This window comes from Danio aesculapii, chromosome 7 (assembly GCF_903798145.1).
Source record: "Danio aesculapii chromosome 7, fDanAes4.1, whole genome shotgun sequence".
NCBI lineage: Eukaryota > Metazoa > Chordata > Actinopteri > Cypriniformes > Danionidae > Danio > Danio aesculapii.
In genome coordinates, this window is record NC_079441.1 from 3,217,973 (window position 1) to 3,241,948 (window position 23,976).

Here is a 23,976-nt window from a genome sequence, read left to right on the forward strand (position 1 = left end):
AATATCACAATAGTATTAAATATTACAACTGTAACAACACAGACAGCAACACTTATGCACAATCGATACCCAGCTGATTCAGTCGTTTCATAAGAGGACCGCGCTTCTTCTCTTCTTTTTTCCTTGTCAACATATAAAGGCAGTGAGGTGCGCCTCGCGTTTTTGGAATGAAAAAAGCTTGTTAGCTGTTTCGGCCACTTGTTCAACTGCAAGACATACTTAACTAGCGGGACGATAACTTATAACCCGTGGCTACAGACACATTTGCCAAAGAAGCAAAATGGAAGAAGAATATTGCTGTTTGAAACAGACGTGTTGATACCAAACCAGCGCTGATGTTGACCTGGATCTGCGTCATAAACGCAACAAATAGGCTTTACCTTTTATTTTACAGCTTATAAAGCATGTATGCACATTAATGCAATATCATATTTAAACAACAAAACTGTTTACAAAAAGTCAACATATGCGCGCGTGTTGTCTTTTCATCACGCAGCGCGCGCACTTGAACCGCGAGGGAGAGAAAGGAAACCAAGACATAATCTTTAAAAAAATGATTTCTATTAAAATGTAAAAAGGTTTTGTGATTATAATAATAACAGCGGGGCATTAAATAAATGCATATTTTCCATGGAGCGAGCGATTTGAGGAAGTCTGCTATTTTTATTTGACGGAAGACAAAAATATGATTGGAAAAAAAACCGGCCTATGCCGGTTATTAAAAATAATCAGTCAGTGTTTTCGATTTGTAATATAAATTAATTATTTAAGTGCAAAATAATTTAGGGCAGTCCTATTTATTTTATTCATTTTAATTAGTTTAGTCTGCTCTTCTGTGCTAAACACTGCAGGTGCGTGAAAATGCTCTGTTGTATTGTTCTATTATTAATATGCTAGCATATAAAAATAAATCAGTATTTTAAAATGCAATATTTAATGTGTCAGACACAAAATAGACACGTCAATTTGTTTAATATAAAATTAATAGTAATCTGACCAGTTAACCGTTAATACCCGATTAATGAGCGGCGGTTGTCGGTTAGCAAAATTAACCGAAATGAGCATCCCTAGTTCTGATATTTTAGGACTCAACATTATATAGTCAGCAATAGTAATTTCAGTCAGTTAAAACACCACCATGATCTGAAAAGTCTTACAGTAAAGTTTTGCAACCCACCCAGAAAAATCCAGCCTAAACCAGCCTAGGCTGGTTGGCTGGTTTTAGCTGGTTGACCAGGCTGGTTATAGAAGGGTTTTGGCCATTTCCAGCCTGGTCTTAGTTGGTCAGGCTGGAAAATGACCAGCTAAATCCAGCCTGACCAGCCTGGTATAAGCTGGACATAGCTGGTTTTGGCTGGGCTCCCAGCCTGGCTAGGCTGGTCAAGCAGGTTTTACACCCAGCCTGACCAGCTAAGACCAGGCTGGAAATGGCTGGAAACCAGCCTGTAAATGGTCAAAACCCCTCTAAAACCAGCCTGGTCGACCAGCTAAAACCAGCCGATCAGCCTAGGCTGGTTTAAGCTGTTTTTTTCAGTAGGGAACTAAAGCATGATTCAATTATTTAAATTCCATTATGATTGTCTGTTATGAAATAAACTTACCTTTTTCTCCAGATCCTCTCATTTAAGTCCTCGGTTCACCCGCACTGCAGTTGTTCAAGTTTAGTTCAGTCACACAGCAGGCTGTACTGTTTGTGTTTGGTTCACTGAATCACCGCATCTTAATGTAACGTTACTGTTCTAATAACTGAATGAGAGTATATATTGGATTATTTAGAGTCAGAGGGGAGTATTAGGCTTGTTAAAAAGTAAGTAGTTTGTGAATAAGTGCTTACTGGAGACGCGAATCATTTCAAAAGATTCAGTTTGATTTGGTGAACCAGTTCAACCGGTTCACTTAGAAGATCCGGTTAAAAAGATCCGTTAGCGATACAGAAATAAAACCCATTATTGGGCACAAATGTGTTAAAGTAATAGTTTAAAGTGTCTGTATTTAATGCTGTCACCGTGCTGCTGTCATGTCCACTTGTTGTTTTTGTCGCGGGAGCAACAATAGCGAGGATGACTGGAGGAGAACCGGCTCTTTCTAGCCAATGGCAGCAGGATTACAGACTCTGAGGTGCGAAAGGGTCAAACACCTGCAGCGCGGATTATATTTACTTCTAAAAGGCTTACAGTAAGATTATGTATTAAATACAATAACAAATACAAAACCGAAGGAGGTTTTATTATAGTTTTAATTAGTTTCAGTTAGTTTTGTATGTACACAATACAGTTTTAGTTAGTTCTTGGTTTTTTTTTTACTCGTTTTTATTTTTATTTCAGTAAACAACAATTATTTTACATTTTAGTTTTCGTTTTTTCGTTCGTTTTCGTTAACTATAATAACCTTGCGGGGGTACCTCCCGTTTCAAGGGCGAGAGGGGAGTTTGAGCACAGGTAGGTCTCGAGAACTCCCCTGCTTGTGAACGTGCTGATATGGCTAAGTGAGAGCTGGCTAAGAGTTGTATTAAGATGCTATTTTGGAGTGGTCAATTTACTTATGGTGTATGTCTTTGGACAGTGGGAGGAAACCGGGAAACCCACGCAAGCACAGGGAGAGCATGCAAGGATAAAGCCTTGAACAAACATGACAAAAACACACCGACAAAGGAGATCAGAGTGGCTGAGCTACTCTGAAAAGCTGAAATGACTCTTCAGCAGTTTGGTGTGGATTGAAAACCATCACCATCTACAAGCCATCATCCCCCAGCACTGCAGCGAATCAACAACAGGCTGAAAACCTGAATGAGTTTTATTACGCGGTCTCACACCCCATACCCATTCTGACCTCCATCCTACACAACTATTAACACACTCACCCCCTCCCTCACTGCAAGAAGACAAGGAAAGGGAAGGCCCAGATTTCCAGCTCTCATCAGTCTTCACCCTGACCATGAAACAGATCACTGGAACTTTGCAAAGACCCTGCCAGCTTTAAATGTTCCACTATCATCCCTGTACCCAAGAAACAGTGAAAATAAGAATGATAATAAAAGGAAATGCTAAGTTTATGGTGGGTTTTTCCACTGTAGCCAGTATGGAAATGCTGCATTATGAATGACATACAGACTCTTGACCACATTCAAATGAACATCCTGCTGCAGGAGTACAGAAACATGTGAATGAGGAAGAAAACTGGACAAAGTCCTCTGTTTACAGTAATAAACAAATGATGTGACGTGCTGAATGACAGATGAGAGCAGATATAGATTAATCACAGTCTGAAGCTGCAGACAGAAACATCAGACTGAGGACAGAAACACACCAGCTCCGAGGTCAGAACACACACATCTACATTATACACACAAACACACTTCTGACATCTGCTGATGCTCTTAATGATTGTGTATTCTGGATTAATGCTTCTCTTTTACCTGCTGAAAGGTTAAACTCTAGAATGAACCTGATTGTTTATATTTCTCCTCTACAGAAATGGCTCAAACTCTATATTTCCCTCTTCTCCTCATTGGTGAGTGTGTTTGTAGTTTTATTTATGGTTTATAGTTTCATTAGGTTTGACTCTATTCTGAAAAGCATTAAAGCAAAGTGTCTCTTTCACAGCTCTCTGCTTCATATCTGAATGTGTTCAGCGTCAGTATCACTTTATAAATGAGAACAAGTACTGGGCTGAAGCTCAGAGTTACTGCAGAGAGAATTACACAGATCTGGCCACCGTTCACAACATGAACGACATGATCGAGCTGAACAAGAGTGTGAAAGTGAATGATGGAGTTGTCTGGATTGGTCTTCATGGTACAAATGATAGTAAATGGCATTGGTCTTCAGGTGATCCTGTGCTCTTTGTGAACTGGGCATCTGGACAACCATACAGTGGTGATAATTGTGCTGTTATAAAAAATGGACAGTGGTTTGTTGGGGCATGTACTGCCATCTGGACTTTCATCTGCTACAACAGTGAGTACAAACCTCTATAAAACAAAATATATATGTGATTATGCTAGAAAATGTGATATATTACATTATATTTAAGTCTATATTTTGTTTTTCTAATAAAAAATAATAAATAATAATTATTATGCTCATACTGCGTGTGTTATTGATTAACAAGCTGCATTTCTGAAAACATCAAATATGTGATGAAAATATATAGCATTAAATATTAAAGAGTAGAATCACCCGTTGAAGTATACTGCATGAGTATGAACATGTTCAGTAGATTCTACAGAAGCAGCATATTTCATCACATGCAGTAATAAAATAATGTATTACTGAATATAAATCACATAATTATACATGTGTAAATGTATTGTTAAAATCTTGAAATGATAAATAATAACCCACTATGGTGGCACAATGGGTAGTGCTGTCGCCTCACAGCAAGAAGGTCGCTGGTTCGAGCCGTGGCAGGGTCAGTTGACATTTCTGTGTGGAGTTTGTGTGTTCCCCCTGTTTTGGCTTGGGTTTCCTCCAGGTGCTCCGGTCCCCCCCCCCCCCCCCCTCCCCACAGTCCAAACACATTTGCTATAGGGGAATTGAGTAAGCTAAATTGTCCGTAGTGTATGTGTGTGAATGAGTGTGTATGGGTGTTTCCTAGTGATGGGTTGCTGGTGGAAGGTCATCCACTGCGTAAAACATATGCTAAAATAGTTGTCGGTTCATTCCGCTGTGGTGACCCCTGATGAATAAACACATTATATGGTTCTGTATATATTCATGTCAGATGTTCTGTTTTGGCAGACCTCAGTGATATTATTATGTATATAAACTCACTTCATTGGTAACAAAAGTATTTCTGATGAAGCTTCTGTTCCATTCTTTCATTCATTAAAGTGAGCAGAGGACTGGTGTTTGTCAATCAGACGATGAACTGGAGAGATGCTCAGAGTTACTGCAGACAGAATCACATTGATCTGGTCAGTGTGAGGAACCAGAATGAGAATCAACAGCTGGAGAAGTTCATTAATGACAGTCGGGCATTTGGATCTGAAGTCTGGATCGGTCTGTTCAGAGACCCATGGCAGTGGTCAGATCAGAGCAACTCCTCATTCAGATACTGGAAACCTAGTGCACCTTATGCTCCAGATGATAAACACTGTGCAGCTGTTGAAATATTCAGTCAGGGACAATGGGATGACTACTTGTGTAGTGTTAGATGGCAGTTTCCTTTCGTGTGTCATGAAGGTGAGCAGATCCTCTAAACACACTCAATCCATCATCAGCTCCAGATCTCTTAAAGTCGACTCTACATGTCTGACATGTCAAATTCCTCCACAGTGTTTGTTCTGCATGTTGTTTTTGATCAGTCTCTCTCTAGTTTCTGCTTTGTTTTGTGTCCAGATAAACTGATTGTGATCCAGCAGAATCTGTCGTGGTCTGAAGCTCTGAGATACTGCAGACAGAATCATGTGGATCTGGTCTCGGTTCAGTCAGTGGAGATGCAGCGTCGTGTGATGAACGTGGTTAAACTGGCGTCTACTGAGGCGGTGTGGTTGGGTTTACACAACTACTGCAGCATGAACATGTGGCTCTGGGTCAGTGGAGACATGGTGTGCTATCAGAACTGGGCTCCAGGGAACGGCAGCACACCGGAAAACTGCAAACTGGAGAAGAGAAAAGGAGCAGTTCAGTCTGGAGGAGATCAGACCTGGATCAGCCTTCCTGAATCTCACAGACTCAACTTCATCTGCACTAACTACTGAGAGAAAAGACGTGAGATTGTTGGTGTTTACTTCCATTAACTGTTTTCACACTGCATTATTTTTATCCTCATTTACTTCTTAGTGTTGGATTTTTTTTTACTTTGCTTTGGTTTGTGGAAAACAGCTGATTGAATGTGGACAAAAGTCTTTTAAAAAACTGTTACATACTAATATTATTATTATTATTATTATTATTATTATTATTATTATTATTATAATTATTATTAGGCGACGCAGTGGCGCAGTAGGTAGTGCTGTTGCCTCACAGCAAGAAGGTCGCTGGTTCGAGTCTCGGCTGGGTCAGTTGGTGTTTCTGTGTGGAGTTTGCATGTTCTCCCTGCGTTCGCGTGGGTTTCCTCCAGGTGCTTTGGTTTCCCCACAGGTCCAAAGATATGTGGTACAGGTGAATTGCGTATGCTAAATTGTCCTTAGTGTATGAGTGTGTATGGATGGGTTTCCTAGAGATGGGTTGACCTTACTGTCCTAATCAAATCAGTCAACATCAAGACATGATCAGATTTTATTGTGATCAAATAAGCGTAATCTAGAGGCCTTTGCCTTTCATATGAGCCACTTCTGATACCAAATGATCAACTAGAAGTCAAGATATTATTTGCTGTTCCTAAAACTTGGATTGGCGACAAGACTTGTGTCAGATATTGTATAATGAGAGTGAAGGATGCCAAAACAACACCAACTGCAAGTCATGCTTATGTCTGAGTAAATCACAAGGGTGTAGAATTAGCATGGATGGATGGATGTCCGCACCAATATTAACATATTATTTATTTGGAGGTGATTAGGTTATTGGTGGGAACATTTTAATAATGTTTTGTCAACATTTTCTAGTCAGGCTTACTGTGCAAGACTTAGGTGAGACATGAACATAAGCAGCTACATTTTAAAGAGCGTCCGTCTCTTAAAGTCAAGTTCGCTACAAGTCCACCACAACACTAACCATGGATGTGCAATTAATAAAAAATGTTTTGATTCTGGCCTCCACGACGATTATGAAAAATCAAAAATCGAGATAAAATGGTTATTGTGTCATATGCGTCCCTCTTACCAGAAGTCTGCAATCATTTCCTTGTCAAAGTAAAATCATGTAAATTTACTTTTGCACCATTAGACTTGATTTAATGTTGTTTTTATTACTAATTGTATATATATTTTTTATTTATTAAAGTTTTTTAATGTGCCGTTTTTGTTTGCACGCTCAGACAAGGAAAAGAACATGGACATGTGAAGTCATCTTTTAGCTTAAAGTGCATAGATGGCAATATTATAGCAAATCTACGCCCTTGGTAAATCAAGATGTGTTTGTGTGTTCACTCGCACTCACTGTTTTCTACTTTTATATGTTTGATTTGTTTTTTTAAAGGTTCTGAGTGAATCTGCAGTTTGCTAAATGTTTTATTACTGTATGGATCTGTCATGATATAATGCGCTGTTAAAGTTTTAATGCCATTGTTTAAGATTAAGGTTCTTTAGTTTAAGATATTTAGATGTGATGTGTGTGTTTTCTAGATCTGCTGGTGTTTGGTCTCTTTATGTGTTGCTCTGATCATCTAAATCAGTGTTTCCCAACCCTGTTCCTGAAGGCACACCAACAGTCCACATTTTCAACCTCTCCCTAATCAAACACACCTGAATCAACTGATCATAACATCAGAAGAGACTCCAAAACCTGAAGTTAAGGGGTCAGATAACGGAGACATCCAAAATATGTACTGTTGGTGTGCCTCCAGGAACAGGGTTGGGAAACACTGATCTAAATAATTCTGTGAGCAGCAGATCTTCAGTAAATCCTGATTTGTGTCTCAGCTGAATGAAATCTGCTTTATTCAGGAAGGCAGAAGAGAAGTTTGGGTGTAAAATGTGATTGATCCTAAATCCCGAACTAAACAGAACATCAGATGAAATAAACTGATCTACAGTCAGTATTCTTGTCTCCTGTTTATTAAATGTAGTGCATATATTAAAGTGTGTTCATTTGTTTGGCTCAGGTTTAGTATGGAAGTTTCAGCTTCCTGGAATGAGTGTTTCTGCAGGGATGATGGTTTTATTGTAGCGCCTCCTGCTGGTGTTTGAGAGAAGGATTCTGCTCTCAGGGTTTGATGAAGTCCAGTTTAGGTAATTTTCTCAAATTATGTCTTCAAAAATGGTTCAACAAAAATGTTTTTTGCATGCACAGTGTGTGTGTATATATATAAACCTGTCAGTCAGACTGTGTTTGACTCATTCCAGAATTACAGGTACAGGTTGCATTTATCATTAATTTTCATTAAACTGAAATACCAAACAACAAATATATATTTTACAGTAAACTGAATCAATTATTAATGTAAAATATGCTTAAATATAAGAGAACATTTATTTCTGTTCCTAATTGTTGTTTAACTGATTATTAATCTGTTTAAACCAGTAACAAAGTTGACATTTTCCACCATTTCCTCCATTTTTCATTCAAAATTCTCTCTCAAACCAGACTATACATGGCTAAAACCCATTTTATGCACTTTTCATCATAGTACGATTTAGAGAAAAAACTGTGAGAAACTACCTGAAATATCAGTAACAGCGTTACAATTAATCTACTGTCGGTAAATCCATTTTGGACAAATTAATGAGAGAAGAATAAGTTTCCCACCACAGGAAGTGACATCACCTGCAGCAAGTCACATGCTTTTTCTGTCAGTGCTTTACAGATTGATCTGCCACTTTACAACTGATGTAACAGAGATGACCAGACTGTAGAGAGAGACACTATATGTGCTTTCTTAAAACTGAAATGACAAATAATAAGAAAAAAATAGATGTTTCATACAAATGTTTATTTAACTTTAAGAGTTGGTTCCCATTTTTAATAAGGGAGACCGGAGGGTGTGCTTTAACTATAGGGAGATCACACTACTCAGCCTGCCTGGGAAAGTCTATGCCAGGGCACTGGTGAGGAGGATCCAGCCGATGGTTGAACCTAGGAGCCAGGAGGAACAATGCAGTTTTTGTTCAGGCCGTGGTACACTGGACCAGCTCTAAACCCTCACCAGGGTGCTTGAGGGTTCATGGGAGTATGCCCATCCAGTCCACTTGTGTTATGTGGACTTGAAGGCATTCAACCGTGTCCATTGTGGCACTCTGTGGAGGGTGCTCAGGGAAAGTCTCTTCCCTGTATGAACGGAGTAGGAGTTTGGTTTGCAATAAGTCAGACCTGTTTCCAGTGCATGTTGGACTCCGGCAGGGCTGCCCTGTGTCACCAATTCTGTTCATAATTTTTGTGGACAGAATTTTAAAGCACAGCCTTGGGCTGGAGGGGGTCCGGTACGGGGACCACAGGATTTCATCTCTGTTATTCACATACAATGTTGTACTTTTGGCTTCATCAAACATGGACCTTCAGCATGCACTGGGGAGGTTTGCTGCCGATTGTGATGCGGCTGGGATGAGAATCAGCACCTCCAAGTCCGAGGCCATGGTGCTCCAGCAGAAAAAGGTGGTTTGACATCTGCAGGTTGGAGGAAAGTCCTTATCCCAGGTGGAGGAGTTTAAGTATCTTGGGGTTTTGTTCACGAGTGAGGAAAGGATGGAACGTGAGATTGACAGGTGGATTGGTGCAGCGGCAGCAGTAATGCAGTTGATGTACCGGTCCGTTATGGTAAAGAAGGAGCTGAGCCGAAAGACAAAGCTCTCGATTTACCGGTCAGTTTCTGTTCCTACTCTCATCTATGGTCATGAGCTTTGGGTCATGACTGAAAGGACAAGATCTCAGATACAAGCGGCCGAAATGAGGTTCCTTCGCAGGGTGGTAGGACGCACCCTTATAGATAGGGTGAGAAGCTCTGTCACCCGAGAGGAGCTCGGAGTAGAACCCCTGCTCCTCTACATCAAGAGAAGTCAGCTAAGGTGGCTCAGGCATCTGTTTCAGATACCTAGGGAGGTGTTACAGGCATGTGCCACTGGGAGTACACCTCGGAGAAGACCCAGGACATGCTGGAAGGATTCTATGTCTCTCGGCTGGCCTGGAAACGCCTCAGGATCCTCCCGGAGGAGCTGGAGGAAGTGCTTGGGGAGAGGGAAGTCTCTCCTAAGACTGCTGCCCCGCGTCCTGGCCCCGGAAAATTGGTTGAAATTAAATGAACATAATAACTTATAAGAATAAACACACAAAAAGATGAAAATTTGACTGAATTATTTGATGATAATTAAATGTATACAGGTCCTTCTCAAAAAATGTGCATACTGTGATAAAGTTAATTATTTTCTGTATTGTACTGATAAACACTAGACTTTCATATATTTCAGATTCATTACACACAACTGAAGTAGTTCAAGCCTATTATTGTTTTAATATTGATGATTTTGGCATACAGCTCATGAAAACCCAAATTTCCTATCTCAAAAAATTTGCATATTTCATCCGACCAATAAAAGTCAACCTTCAAATAATTATGTTCAGTTATGCACTCAATACTTGGTCGGGAATCCTTTTGCAGAAATGACTGCTTCAATGCATGAATCAGCCTGTGGCACTGCTGAGGTGTTATGGAGGCCCAGGATGCTTCGATAGTGGCCTTAAGCTCATCCAGAGTGTTGGGGCTTGCGTCTCTCAACTTTCTCTTTACAATATCCCACAGCTTCTTGAGGAAGAGTTGGCAGGCCAATTGAGCACAGTAATACCATGGTCAGTAAACCATTTGCATTTACCAGTGGTTTTGAGCAGGTGCCAGGTCGTGCTGAAAAATGAAATCTTCATCTCCATAAAGCTTTTCAGCAGATGGAAGCATGAAGTGCTCCAAACTCTCCTGATAGCTAGCTGCATTGACCCTGCCCTTGATAAGACACAGTGGACGAACACCAGCAGCTGACAGCTCTGCACAAGACGATTGGCCAGCGGAGAAATTAAAATGGTTGTGCCCAACTGAGTGGTTTCTCTCAAGGTTTTTTCCTTCACTTTTGCCAATTAGTGAAGTTTTTTTTCCCTCTCCGCTGTCGCCACTGGCTTGCATGGTTTGGGATCTGTAGAGCTGCGCATCGTTGGATTTGCTCTTCAGTGTTTGGACTCTCAGTAGTGATTTTTAACCTACTGTAAGGACTGTAAAGAGACGAACCAATGAAACAGAGCGGGTCTTACAAGCCTGTTTCGAATGCACTGATTGGACACAGCAGCCACTGATCTGGATGAGCTCACCGACACCGTAAGCTCCTGAACATCAGTTTCTGTGAGGACATGTGCATTCCTACATGGACTTCAAGAGTTTACACTTAGCTGATGATTGATTATAAAGCTTGTTTGGCATGCTGTCCTGAGATATGAGCTCATAATATCCTTGAGCCCGGGGGTCCAAGGTTATAATTGTTTGGGATTTTTCATTCGTTTTAGTTTCTATTTTGTTTTGACTTTTTTCAGTTAGTTTTAATTAGTTTTAGAGGCAGATTTACTAGTTTTTATTCGTTTCTATATTTTGAAATGACTCAGTTTTAGTTTAGTTTTTATTAGTTTCAGTTTTAGCTTTTTTTTTCTAATTGAGGATATTTGTTAGGTGCAAGATTCAAAATCATCGAAATAAATATTGTATTATAAAAACTCAGCCATACATTTTCTGAAACATGTATTAAGAGAACACATGAACTCTATCATCTACCACAACCATCTACACATCCTCAAACTCAAATACAACAGGCCACAAGACAGCAGCCTTAAGTACAATCCCTGCTGAAAAATCAAGCTTAAACCAGCTTTGGCTGGTTGGCTGGTTTTAGCTGGTTGACCAGCCTGGTTTTAGCTGGGTTTTGGCCATCTCCAGGCTGGTTTTCAGCCATTTCCAGCCTGGTCTTAGCTGGTCAGGCTGGAAAATGACCAGCTAAATTCAGCTAAAACCAGCTTGACCAGCCTGGTTTAAACTGGACATAGCTGGTTTTGGCTGGGTTCCCAGCCTGTCTAGGCTAGTCAAGGTGGTTTTAGCTGGTCATTTTCCAGCCTGACCAGATAAGACCAGGCTGGAAATGGCTGGAAACCAGCCTGAAAATGGCCAAAACCCCTCTAAAACCAGGCTGGTTGACCAGCTAAAACCAGCCAACCAGCCTAGGCTGGTTTAAGCAGTTTTTTTTCTGTAGGCATATGTGTGCAAGGCTGCTTCTGAGGTTAGACACACAGTTCTGATATTTTAGGACTCAACATTATATAGTCAGCAATAGTAATTTCAGTCAGTTAAAACACCACCATGATCTGAAAAAATGTCTTACAGTAAAGTTTTGCAACCCAACTAAAGCATGATTCACTTATTTAAATTGCATTATGATTGTCTGTTATGAAATAAACTTACGTTTTTCTCCAGATCCTCTCATTTAAGCCATCAGTTCACCCGTGCTGCAGTTGTTCAAGTTTAGTTCAGTCACACAGCAGGCTGTACTGTTTGTGTTTGGTTCACTGAATCACGCATGCGCAGTATTATCGGTTAACCGCTTCTTAATGTTACGTTACTGTTCTAATAACTGAATGAGAGTATATATTGGATTATTTAGAGTCAGAGGGGGAGTATTAGGCTTGTTAAAAAGTAAGTAGTTTGTGGATAAGTGCTTACTGGAGACGCGAATCATTTAAAATGATTCAGTTTGATTTGGTGAACTAGTTCAACCGGTTCACTTAGAAGATCCAGTTAAAAAGATTCATTCGCGATCGCGATACAGAGATAAAACCCATTATTGGGCACAAATGTTGTACAAAAGATTGTTTAATTATACTGTTTGATAACTGTTAATTCATTCTTTACCTGTTACGCTATTATGTGGGCGTGGTTAAGAGGTCCGCTCGCGAGTTCAATGAATAGCGTGAGAGTATTGGACACGGAAATGAAAGACGAACAGAGGAAAAGGCAGGTGCGCATTGTGATGCTCAGTCACCAGTTTGGAGCATTATAGCCAAAAAACTGTTAGGATCACAACTACAGCATTCCCAGAGCAAGCAGTTTGGCTGAATATTATCAGATGAGATGTAGATGTGGTGTGATTTGCTTCGGAGTTCGACAGAACTTTATGATGTGCGTCATTGCAGAACGTGAGTGTTCATAGTTCATAATTAAACTTTAATTATCCTTTGATGTGTATTTACATACATCGATATGCATATTTATAGTTTGCAATTGTATTAGAACTACACGTTTATTATGTTATGTGTTCGTGATCTTTCACGTGTATATTCATGTGTAGTGATAATGACGCAGCATTTTTCTGCGTGAATAGTTTGAGAACTAATTAAGCCTTTTTTCTTTATTATAGAACCACACATACATGCACAATCACCCACAACAACATAACATATACAGAAACATTTAACTTCATCTGATCACCTGTTTTAAACACACTCACTCCCCATTATACATTATACATTTATGGCTTATGAAGAGAAGACGCGGGAAAATGTGGCATACTGGCTGATGACATCATTTCTACGGATCGACTGCTGAAGTGATCACTGGACCTCCTGTGTATAAGGTGGACTTATTCTCTGAACCTATTGGGACTTATTTCATTGGAATTTATTTCACCATTATTCTCTGAACCTATTGGGACTTATTTCATTGGAATTATTTCACCACTATATTACAACTTCTCAGTATTGTAATTATTGTCATTCTTATATGATAATTGTTGTTATTTACGTGGGCCTACGGTATTTATTTATTTTCTTTGATTGGTATTTTGATGATTATGTTTATGCATTAATCATAACTAAATTAATACATTGTTTGAACAAAATAATATGTGTCTGACCTCTTTACTCTTCTCCTATTCTTTGGACATCAACTGGATAATATATCCTTTAAGGTGGTATAGAACCGTACAGTAATCAGTGCATTCATACAGGCTTCCACACATTTAATGGTCCTTCGAGCCGGAGATTTATTACTACCTTAACCATGATGTCCAGAAATAGGGCAGGAGTTTCAGAGCCAGATGTTGTACGTCAGCGTAGAATTACCGGACCACCAGCATATCTACGTGATTATGAAGTAGGTTACACTAACAAACATCTTACATTTGCAGATGAGCAGGCAGAAATGCTTATGTGTATGCGTGAAATGAGGGAAGAGAATATGCAGTTAAGGCAGGAGGTGAGACGCATATCAGATGTGATTGCTAATTCTCCAGTTTTAGCTTCTCAAGATCCAGTAGCTGTGCACCAGCCTAGAGAGAAAGAGGCTGGGTTGTCATCCACACCAAAGTCTACTGGTATGCTGGCGTCATTTCAGGATTATGAGAATCCTCGCCAGATAGAACATACCCCTTTGGTGCCACCAAGAGATGAATCCCTCCTCGCAGTGCAGGGTCGTGACCGAGAGCTCATTGAGGAGCTAACAGAGAGTCTAAAAAGAGTAGGCAGGTTAAATAACAGTCCGCCTGGTTCAGGTATGTCAACACCCTCTTATCATGACCCTCATAATAGCAATAGTAATTCACCTCTACGCAATAACGCTAGTGATGTTAACATCCCCGTTCGACAACCTAATCTGCCTAGCCTCCATTATCGTAGTACAGATGATTCTCCAGTGTTGCGGTTAAGCATGCCACCTTCTGATGCTTATCGAACAAGAACTGATCCTTACTATCCTTGTGTGAATGACAGGACACATTACTTATCAAAGAATGCCAGAGATCGTCTTGAGTACTTTTCAAATGATGGAAAGCAAGAGTATAATCGAGAGAATAGACATTTCCAACCACCTGGTAGTGCATACCATCCATACTCTGAGCCTCCTCATACTTTATATACTCAACCTGTGCAATATCGTGGCCCTACTCCTACCATTCCAAATTTTAGCAGAGATGACCCCCGCGAGTTTGCTCATCTTAAACTCGCATTAGACAATGTTCTTCCCCACGATGCTTCTGAGTCATTCAAGTTTCAAATACTTGTGGACCATCTTAAGCTGGAAGACGCTTTGCTTGTAGCTGACTCCTATAGTCACAGCCGTACTCCATTCAGCGACACAATGAGAGCGCTCACTGATATGTATGGGCAGCCACATCAATTAGCCTTACAAAGGATTACAAATTTGATGGAAGGGCCTAATATTAGGAGCGGAGACGTTAAGTCTTTTAAATCATTTGCTCTACGTGTCCGAGCATTGGTTGGAATGTTAAACCAGTTAGGTAGCACAGGTTGGACGGAACTAAAATGTGGTTCACATGTATCTCGCCTCTTAGCTAAGTTGCCACATGACCTAAGAGCTAACTTCAAAAGATTTATTAACCCCATTCAGACACCAATTCCAACTCTGCTTGAGTTTGCTGACTGGTTGGAGTATGAAGTGCGTGTGCAAGTAGATGGAAACCAGTATGGATCCCATCCTGAATATGAAAAACCCGTTTCACGCAAAGACAAGCGGCCCAGTTTTACACCCCGGAAATTTACTACAGTGCTACATGGAGGAGAACAAAGGGAAGGAGCAGTAGAGAACATAAAGAAGGAGCATGCTCAAGCAGACCGGCCACCAGACAAGCCAAAAAAGTACTGTCCTTTCTGTGATTCATTCCAGCACTATATGAATCAGTGTTCTAATTTCAAGCTTCTCTCCAAGGAGCAGGTAGAAAGTTGGATTAGAGCAGGCAATAGATGCTGGCGTTGTGGACGAGGACATTTGTCGTCAAAATGTACTTTGAAGGCCAAGTGCAAGCGCTGTGACAGACGGCATCTTGATGTCCTCCATGATGCAAATGCTAGTGCATACATGATGATTAAAAGTAATCAGAAGATTCCTCAGAAAAGTACAGATTCAGAAGGGCCTACCTCTCAGACATTGTACTTGGATCGGCCTACTTGTGGGAAACAAGTGCTGTTGAAACTGAGCAGAGTCATCATTCGGAATGGCAATAAGTCACTGGAGACATATGCAGTTCTTGACGATGGGTCAGAACGCACCATTCTAATGTATGAAGCTGCTCAACGTCTTGGTCTTCAAGGAGACAGTGAAGACCTGGCTCTTCGTACGGTGAAACAGGAGGCTCAGACCATCCAGGGAAGAGTGGTTTCCTTTTCCATTGCTCCCTTTTCATTCCCTGATCGATCTTATCAAATTAAGGGTGCCTTTACAGCCAAAGAGCTCGCGTTGGTCCAGCATACATACCCAATTTCTGACCTCCAGATGAAATACCGGCATCTACGTGACTTACCCTTACATGAGATCAACAAAGCTCAGCCTCTTGTTCTTATTGGGTCCGACTATCCACACTTGATTACCCCATTGGAGCCCGTGCGTTTGGGGCCCCCTGGAGGTCCTGCGGCTGTCCATACCAAGCTTGGCTGGACTTTACAAGGTCCTTCAAGTCTTCTCAAGTCTTGTTTACGTCCTCAGGAATGTCTCTTCATTTCTTGCCTTTCTCCTGAAGCGGAGTTATTACGACAGGTTGAAAATCTTTGGAAGTTGGATATCCTTCCTTACCGCTCAGAGAAGATTATCAGTCGATCTCGCCAGGATTCAGAAGCAATTCGTATCTTAGAGGAAAAAACAATCAGGATCGAGGTACAGGATGTAAAGAGATATGCCACCCCTTTGCTCTGGAAGCAGCTACCTCCGCCCTTGAACGCACCCCAAGAAGCTGTCATGGGTCTGTTACGTAGCACTGAACGAAAACTGTCTAAAGAACCAGAGAAAGCTGAATCCTATGAATCCGAGATTCAGAAGCTACTGCAGTCAGGTTATGTCACTCAGCTGACACCTGCGGAAAGTGATTCAAGTGGAAGGTCGTGGTACATACCACACCACATGGTTCAACATAACGGGAAGAACCGTATTGTTTTCAACTGCTCCTTTGAATACAAGGGTCAATCTTTGAACGAATATCTTCTGCCGGGCCCTACTTTAGGATCAAGTCTCTTAGGAGTCCTTCTTCGCTTTCGTGAATATCCTGTGGCTATTTGTAGTGACGTGAAGGGCATGTTCCACCAGGTCCGCCTGCTTGAAGAGGACAAGCCATTTTTACGATTCCTGTGGCGACAGGGAAAACCATCAGAACTGCCAGTCGTGCATCAATGGGAAGTCCTGCCATTTGGCACTGCTTGTAGTCCCTGTTGTGCTGTTTTTGCACTCCAGTCTCATGTAAAGGGGGATCTTGAACCTACTGATGAGGTGCGTCAAACAGTCGAGCGAAATTTCTATGTAGACAATTGTCTAAGCAGTGTTCCAACTGAAGCTCAAGCCAAAAATCTAGTGAACCGACTGCAAGGTCATCTTATGGATGGTGGATTTGAGCTCAGACAGTGGGCATGTAACATCCCCGAGGTGATTCAGCACCTTCCTAATGACTTGAAGTCCAAGAGTGGGGAGATATGGCTCAGCCAAGGAATGGATAACCCACAAGAAAATGCGCTTGGATTGATATGGCATTGCAAAGCGGACAACTTAGTATACAAACCTTACCAGCGAGAAGATGGTGAGATTACAATGCAAAAAATCTATCGTACTTTGGCCAAGCTCTATGACCCATTAGGCTTTCTCATACCATATACTACAAGAGCTAAAACTGTTGTGCAGTTGTTGTGGGACAAGAAACGTGAATGGGATGATCCCAATCTCCCTGAGGATCTACTGGCCATTTGGCATCAGTGGGAAAATGAACTCCCAAACTTGTCTCAAGTATGCTTGCCAAGATGTTACACGGCTCACATTCAGTATGCAGTCAAACATCACTGTGTACATGTATTTTGTGATGCTTCTGAAAGAGCCTATGGTTCTGTTGCATACTTGTGCTCTGAAGACGAACAAGACAATAGACATGTATCTTTCATTGCGGCAAGGTCACGGGTTGCCCCCCGAAAACAAATCTCAATTCCCCGTTTAGAGCTATGTGCTGCACTAACGGGGGCACAGCTTGGAGATGTTCTAAAACGAGAGCTGACCCTAAACATCAATCAATTTGTATATTGGTCAGATTCCACTACCGTACTTAACTGGCTGCAATCTGATTCGTGTAGATACCGAGTGTTCGTAGGAGTGAGAGTGACAGAAATTCAGGAACTTTCTGACCCTGGTTCTTGGCATTACATTGATTCAGCCACAAACCCTGCTGATGATGTAACTCGTGGGTTGTCACTTATTCAGCTAGCTGAAAATTCAAGATGGAAACTTGGTCCAGACTTCTTGAGGCAGCCTAATAGCTGTTGGCCAAAATTACCTGAAGGTCCCGTTTCTGAAGAAGTTCAGGAGCTTAAGAAATCCGTCTTTTGTGGATTAGTGGATGAGATTAAAGAGAAAAATGAGCCTGATGTCCATCAGTTCAGTAGCTATCCTGAGTTCTTAGAGGCTACTGCACGATCTCTTCACGGGGCGGCCGATAGCATAGTTTCACCAAGTGCAGATGATTTCAGACAAGCAGAACTGTTTATCCTTAGACAATGTCAGAAACATGACTTCCCAGAAGAATATGCTTTGCTCAGAGAAGGTAAAGCCATTCCCACACGTAGTCGAATCCTCAAACTTGCTCCTGAATATGACAAAGACTTGGATTTGATCAGAGTTGGAGGGCGACTTCGTAGATGCCCTCACCTGAATGAAGAAGTATTACACCCTATAGTTCTGTCCCCAGACCATCATGTGGTCAAGCTTCTAATTAAACATTATGATGCACAACTGCATCACCCGGGAGCTGGAAGAGTCTTTGCAGAGATACAACGCAAGTATTGGATTTTGCGAGGAAGAGAGGCAATCAAACGGCATCAACACAACTGCCTTGACTGCAGGAGATGGAGAGGCAAGCCAGTTGTCCCAAAATTATCAGACCTACCACCATCAAGTCTAAGATTATTCAAACCTCCCTTCTACTCTACTGGAGTAGATTGTTTTGGGCCACTGCTGGTGAAGATGGGACGCCGCATTGAGAAAAGGTGGGGCATCATCTACAAATGCCTCACCACACGAGCTGTGCATCTCGATCTGCTGTATCACATGGACAGTGACTCATTTTTGATGTCTCTAAGGCGTTTCATTGCTCGGAGAGGGAAGCCTCACGAACTCCTTTCCGATCAAGGAACAAATTTTAAGGATGGTGCTAATGAGCTAGAAGACACCTTCAATCAGATTCAGCCCATCCTTCGAGACCTGTTGGCCAAGGAACAAATCAGGTTCCAATTCAACCCTCCCAGTGCGCCTCATTTTGGAGGGTCCTGGGAAAGAGAGGTGAGGTCGGTTAAGACTGCCTTAAGAAGCACCTTGGGTGCGCAGACTGTTACCGAAGAGGTATTAAGGACAATCTTGACTGAGGTCGAAAACATTCTTAACTCCAGACCTCTCGGCTACGTCTCGAGTGATATAGCAGATCCCGACCCAGTAACTCCGAACTCCTTACTAATGGGGAGACCTGACTCTTCTCTGCCTCAGGTTGTCTATTCAGATTCTGAATTACTCAGTAAGAAAAGATGGCGACATAGCCAGGTCCTTAGCGACCATTTTTGGAAGCATTTTATTCATGACTTTCTGCCGTCCTTACAGTCAAGACAAAAGTGGCACAGTGAAAGACAGAACATTGTGGTTGGTACAGTAGTACTCATTGTTGATGAACAGCTTCCAAGAGCATGCTGGAAAGTTGGCACAGTTTCGTCCGTCATTCCCAGTGCAGATGGCAGGGTCAGAACGGTGGCAGTCAAAGTGAAAGATCAGACATATACAAGACCTGTTGTGAAACTAATTGAACTGCCATCATTACCTGAAGAGCCGGAGAATTCATCAAAAACTCGATAATGGCAAATTTGCTTAGCAAATTTGAGGGCGGCTGTACAAAAGATTGTTTAATTATACTGTTTGATAACTGTTAATTCATTCTTTACCTGTTACGCTATTATGTGGGCGTGGTTAAGAGGTCCGCTCGCGAGTTCAATGAATAGCGTGAGAGTATTGGACACGGAAATGAAAGACGAACAGAGGAAAAGGCAGGTGCGCATTGTGATGCTCAGTCACCAGTTTGGAGCATTATAGCCAAAAAACTGTTAGGATCACAACTACAGCATTCCCAGAGCAAGCAGTTTGGCTGAATATTATCAGATGAGATGTAGATGTGGTGTGATTTGCTTCGGAGTTCGACAGAACTTTATGATGTGCGTCATTGCAGAACGTGAGTGTTCATAGTTCATAATTAAACTTTAATTATCCTTTGATGTGTATTTACATACATCGATATGCATATTTATAGTTTGCAATTGTATTAGAACTACACGTTTATTATGTTATGTGTTCGTGATCTTTCACGTGTATATTCATGTGTAGTGATAATGACGCAGCATTTTTCTGCGTGAATAGTTTGAGAACTAATTAAGCCTTTTTTCTTTATTATAGAACCACACATACATGCACAATCACACACAACAACATAAACATATACAGAAACATTTAACTTCATCTGATCACCTGTTTTAACACACTCACTCCCCATTATACATTATACATTTATGGCTTATGAAGAGAAGACGCGGGAAAATGTGGCATACTGGCTGATGACATCATTTCTACGGATCGACTGCTGAAGTGATCACTGGACCTCCTGTGTATAAGGTGGACTTATTCTCTGAACCTATTGGGACTTATTTCATTGGAATTTATTTCACCATTATTCTCTGAACCTATTGGGACTTATTTCATTGGAATTATTTCACCACTATATTACAACTTCTCAGTATTGTAATTATTGTCATTCTTATATGATAATTGTTGTTATTTACGTGGGCCTACGGTATTTATTTATTTTCTTTGATTGGTATTTTGATGATTATGTTTATGCATTAATCATAACTAAATTAATACATTGTTTGAACAAAATAATATGTGTCTGACCTCTTTACTCTTCTCCTATTCTTTGGACATCAACTGGATAATATATCCTTTAAGGTGGTATAGAACCGTACAGTAATCAGTGCATTCATACAGGCTTCCACACAAATGTGTTAAAGTTATAGTTTAAAGTGTCTGTATTTAATGCTGTCACCGTGCTGCTGTCATGTCCACTCGTTGTTTTTGTCGCGGGAGCAACAATAGCGAGAATGACTGGAGGAGAACTGGCTCGATCTGGCCAATGGCAGCAGGATTACAGACTCTGAGGTCCGAAAGGGTCAAACACCTGCAGCGCGGATTATATTTACTTCTAAAAGGCTTACAGTAGAATTATGTATTAAATACATTAACAGTTACGAAAACGAAGGAGGTTTTTATTATAGTTTTAGTTAGTTTCAGTTAGTTTTGTATGTACACAATACAGTTTTAGTTAGTTCTTTGTTTTTTTTTAACTCGTTTTTATTTTTATTTCAATAAACGACAATTATTTTACATCTTAGTTTTCATTTTTTCGTTCGTTTTCGTTAACTATAATAACCTTGCGGGGGTCCCTCTCATTTCAAAGGTGAGAGGGGAGTTTGAGCACAGGTAGGTCTCGAGAACTCCACTGCTTGTGAACGTGCTGGGATATGGCTAGGTGAGAGTTGGCTAAGAGTTGTATTAAGATGCTATTTTGGAGTGGTCAGTTTACTTATGGTGTATGTCTTTGGACGATGGGAGAAAACCAGGAAACCCGGGGGAAACCCACGCAAGCACAGGGAGAGCATGCAAGGATAAAGCCTTGAACAAACATGACAAAAACACACCGACAAAGGAGATCAGAGTGGCAGAGCTACTCTGAAAAGCTGAAATGACTCTTCAGCTGTTTGGTGTGGATTGAAAACCATCACCAGCTACAAGCCATCATCCCCCAGCACTGCTGCGAATCAACAACAGGCTGAAAACCTGAATGAGTTTTATTACGCGGTCTCACACCCCATACCCAATCTGACCTCCATCCTACACAACTATTAACACACTCACCCCCTCCCTCACTGCAAGAAGACAAGGAAAGGGAAGGCCCAGATTTCCAGCTCTTATCAGTCTTCACCCTGACCATGAAACAGATCACTGGAATTTTGCAAAGACCCTGCCAGCTTTAAATGTTCCACTATCATCCCTGTACCCAAGAAAAAGTGAAAATAAGTGTAGTGAACTAGCAATAACAGATCATGAGGTAGTGTGACCGTAGAGGGGGTCCTTAGCTAATAAGAAGCCGTCTGCTGAGAGTTCGAGTGAGCAGGGTGTTGTTGTTCTAGCCGGATCCACCTCATGTATTTTGTGTGCAGCATCTGTCAAATAAACAGCTTCAAATAACATCCATCGGCCTCCATATTCTACTGCCTCATAGAATATTACATAATTGGCGACGAGGATTTAAGGAGTGGCGTGTCAGAGGACATAATTGAGTGATTGCTGAGAAAGGCTGGAGTAAACAGATCGCTCGACATCACTGGCAGAGTATATCGGCGATTATCAAGACAAAATGACTTCACTGGTGGGGATGGTAAGTCCTTTTGATAATGCATCGCAGTTATGGGATGAATATATCGAAATGCTCGAATATTTTTTCCAAGCCAATGGAATTGACAGTGCTAAGAAAAAGAAAGCGGTGCTGTTATATGGTGTTGGGGCATCGACATATAGTTTATTAAGAAGTTTGATCTGCCCTGAAAAGCCAGGAGACAAAACCTATGAGGAGCTGGTGACGGTGCTAAAGACTCATTACAATCCTAAGCCAAGTGAGATAGTGCAAAGGTTTAAGTTTAACTCTCGTACACGGAAAGATGGTGAGACTGTTGCTGATTTTGTGGCAGAACTGAAAAAGTTAGCACAGCACTGTGAGTACGGGGCTACACTTCCACAAATGCTGCGAGACAGACTCGTCTGTGGAGTGAACGACGACCGAATGCAGAGAAGGCTGCTATCGGAAGTGGAGTTAACTTTTGAAAAGGCACTGACAATCTGCCAGGCAATGGAGTCTGCAAACAAGAATGTACAAGATTTGCAAGGATTGTTAATGGAGGACACAGCACAAACCATGGAGTCATTTAAAGGACCGGCAGCAGTGCATAGAGTGTACACACTTGAGAAGAAGGGTCGACAAAAAGACACGGTGTTACAGATGCAAAGGACAACATGCACCAGAGGAATGCAAGTTTTTGAATGAGCTCTGGCATGAATGTGGAAAGCGGGGGCACATAAAACGCGCATGCAGGGCAAGAAAAGCTGCTGGGGGGGGCAAAGACAAAAAGGAGAGAAAAAAGAGAAAGGTAGGAGGACTTATCTCGTTAGAGAGGAGGAAAGTAACGAGAGGGAAGACACCAGTGATATTAACACAATATACAGTGTATCCCAAGTCCAGCCAAAAGTGGGCCCTATAACACAGGAAGTGAGTGTAAATCAGAATCAGAATCAGAATCAGAATCAGTTTTATTGCCAAGTGTGCTTCACACACACAAGGAATTTGTTTTGGCTACAGAAGCGTCCAGTGTACATAAAGTGACAAGTGACAACACAAAATAAATCTGAAAAAAATAAAATAATAATAATAAAAAAATGATGAACATTAAACAGATGCGGTTAGTGAAGAAACCTGGATGTTGAGTTGTATGTACAGATTGTTAGAAATATACAGGTTATAAGGTGCTGTGTACAAGTGCGAATGTAGAAAGTATTGCATTGTATATTGATATAAGGTGCTGTGTACAAGTGCGTATGAGAAAGTATTGCACATATTTATTGCACAGTAGGGGAATATTTAACTGTTTATAAGGTAGACAGTCTGAGGAAAAAACTTTTCCTGTGTCTGGCTGTTTTTGTGCTCGGTGCTCTGAAGCGCCGACCAGACGGTAACAGTTCGAACAGGTAGTGTGCTGGGTGTGAGGCGTCCAGAGTGATTTTGCGAGCCCTTTTACTCACTCTGGAAGAGTACAGTTCTTGAAGTGTAGGAAGGGTTGTGCCAGTGATTCGTTCAGCAGTCCGGACTATTCGCTGTAGTCTACGGAGGTCGGGTTTGGCAGCTGAGCCAAACCAGACGGTGATTGAAGTGCAGAGGATGGATTGGATGACAGCTGAGTAGAACTGTACGAGTAGCTCCTGTGGCAGGTTGAACTTCCTCAGCTGACGAAGGAAGTACAGTCTCTGCTGGGCTTTCTTCACAATAGAGTCTATATGAATGTCCCACTTCAGATCCTGAGAGATGGTGGTGCCCAGGAACCTGAATGACTCTACTGCAGCCACAGTGCTGTTCATGATGGTGATTGGGGGGAGAGCAGGGGGGTTTCTCCTGAAGTCCACTATCATCTCCACTGTTTTTAGCGTGTTCAGCTCCAGGTTGTTGTATCTGCACCATAACGCCAGCCGCTCCACCTCTTGTCTGTATGCAGACTCGTCACCGTTCTGGATGAGGCCGATAAC

General features: G+C 41.4%; 1 protein-coding gene and 1 long non-coding RNA gene across 2 annotated transcripts; both read left to right on the top strand.

Annotated features, from left to right (window-relative positions):
- Positions 1-3,616: 3,616 nt before the first annotated feature.
- Positions 3,617-5,889, top strand: LOC130231545 (macrophage mannose receptor 1-like). Its single transcript, XM_056460893.1, has 3 exons — positions 3,617-3,956; positions 4,833-5,187; positions 5,317-5,889. The coding sequence occupies exons 1-3, from the start codon at positions 3,725-3,727 to the stop codon at positions 5,699-5,701; spliced, it is 972 nt and encodes a 323-aa protein (XP_056316868.1). The 5' UTR covers positions 3,617-3,724; the 3' UTR covers positions 5,702-5,889.
- Positions 5,890-19,472: 13,583 nt separating this feature from the next.
- On the top strand, positions 19,473-20,407 carry LOC130231546 (uncharacterized). Its single transcript, XR_008838059.1, has 2 exons — positions 19,473-19,804; positions 20,026-20,407. It is a non-coding gene; the product is annotated as an uncharacterized LOC130231546 (long non-coding RNA).
- The last annotated feature ends 3,569 nt before the right edge of the window (positions 20,408-23,976 follow it).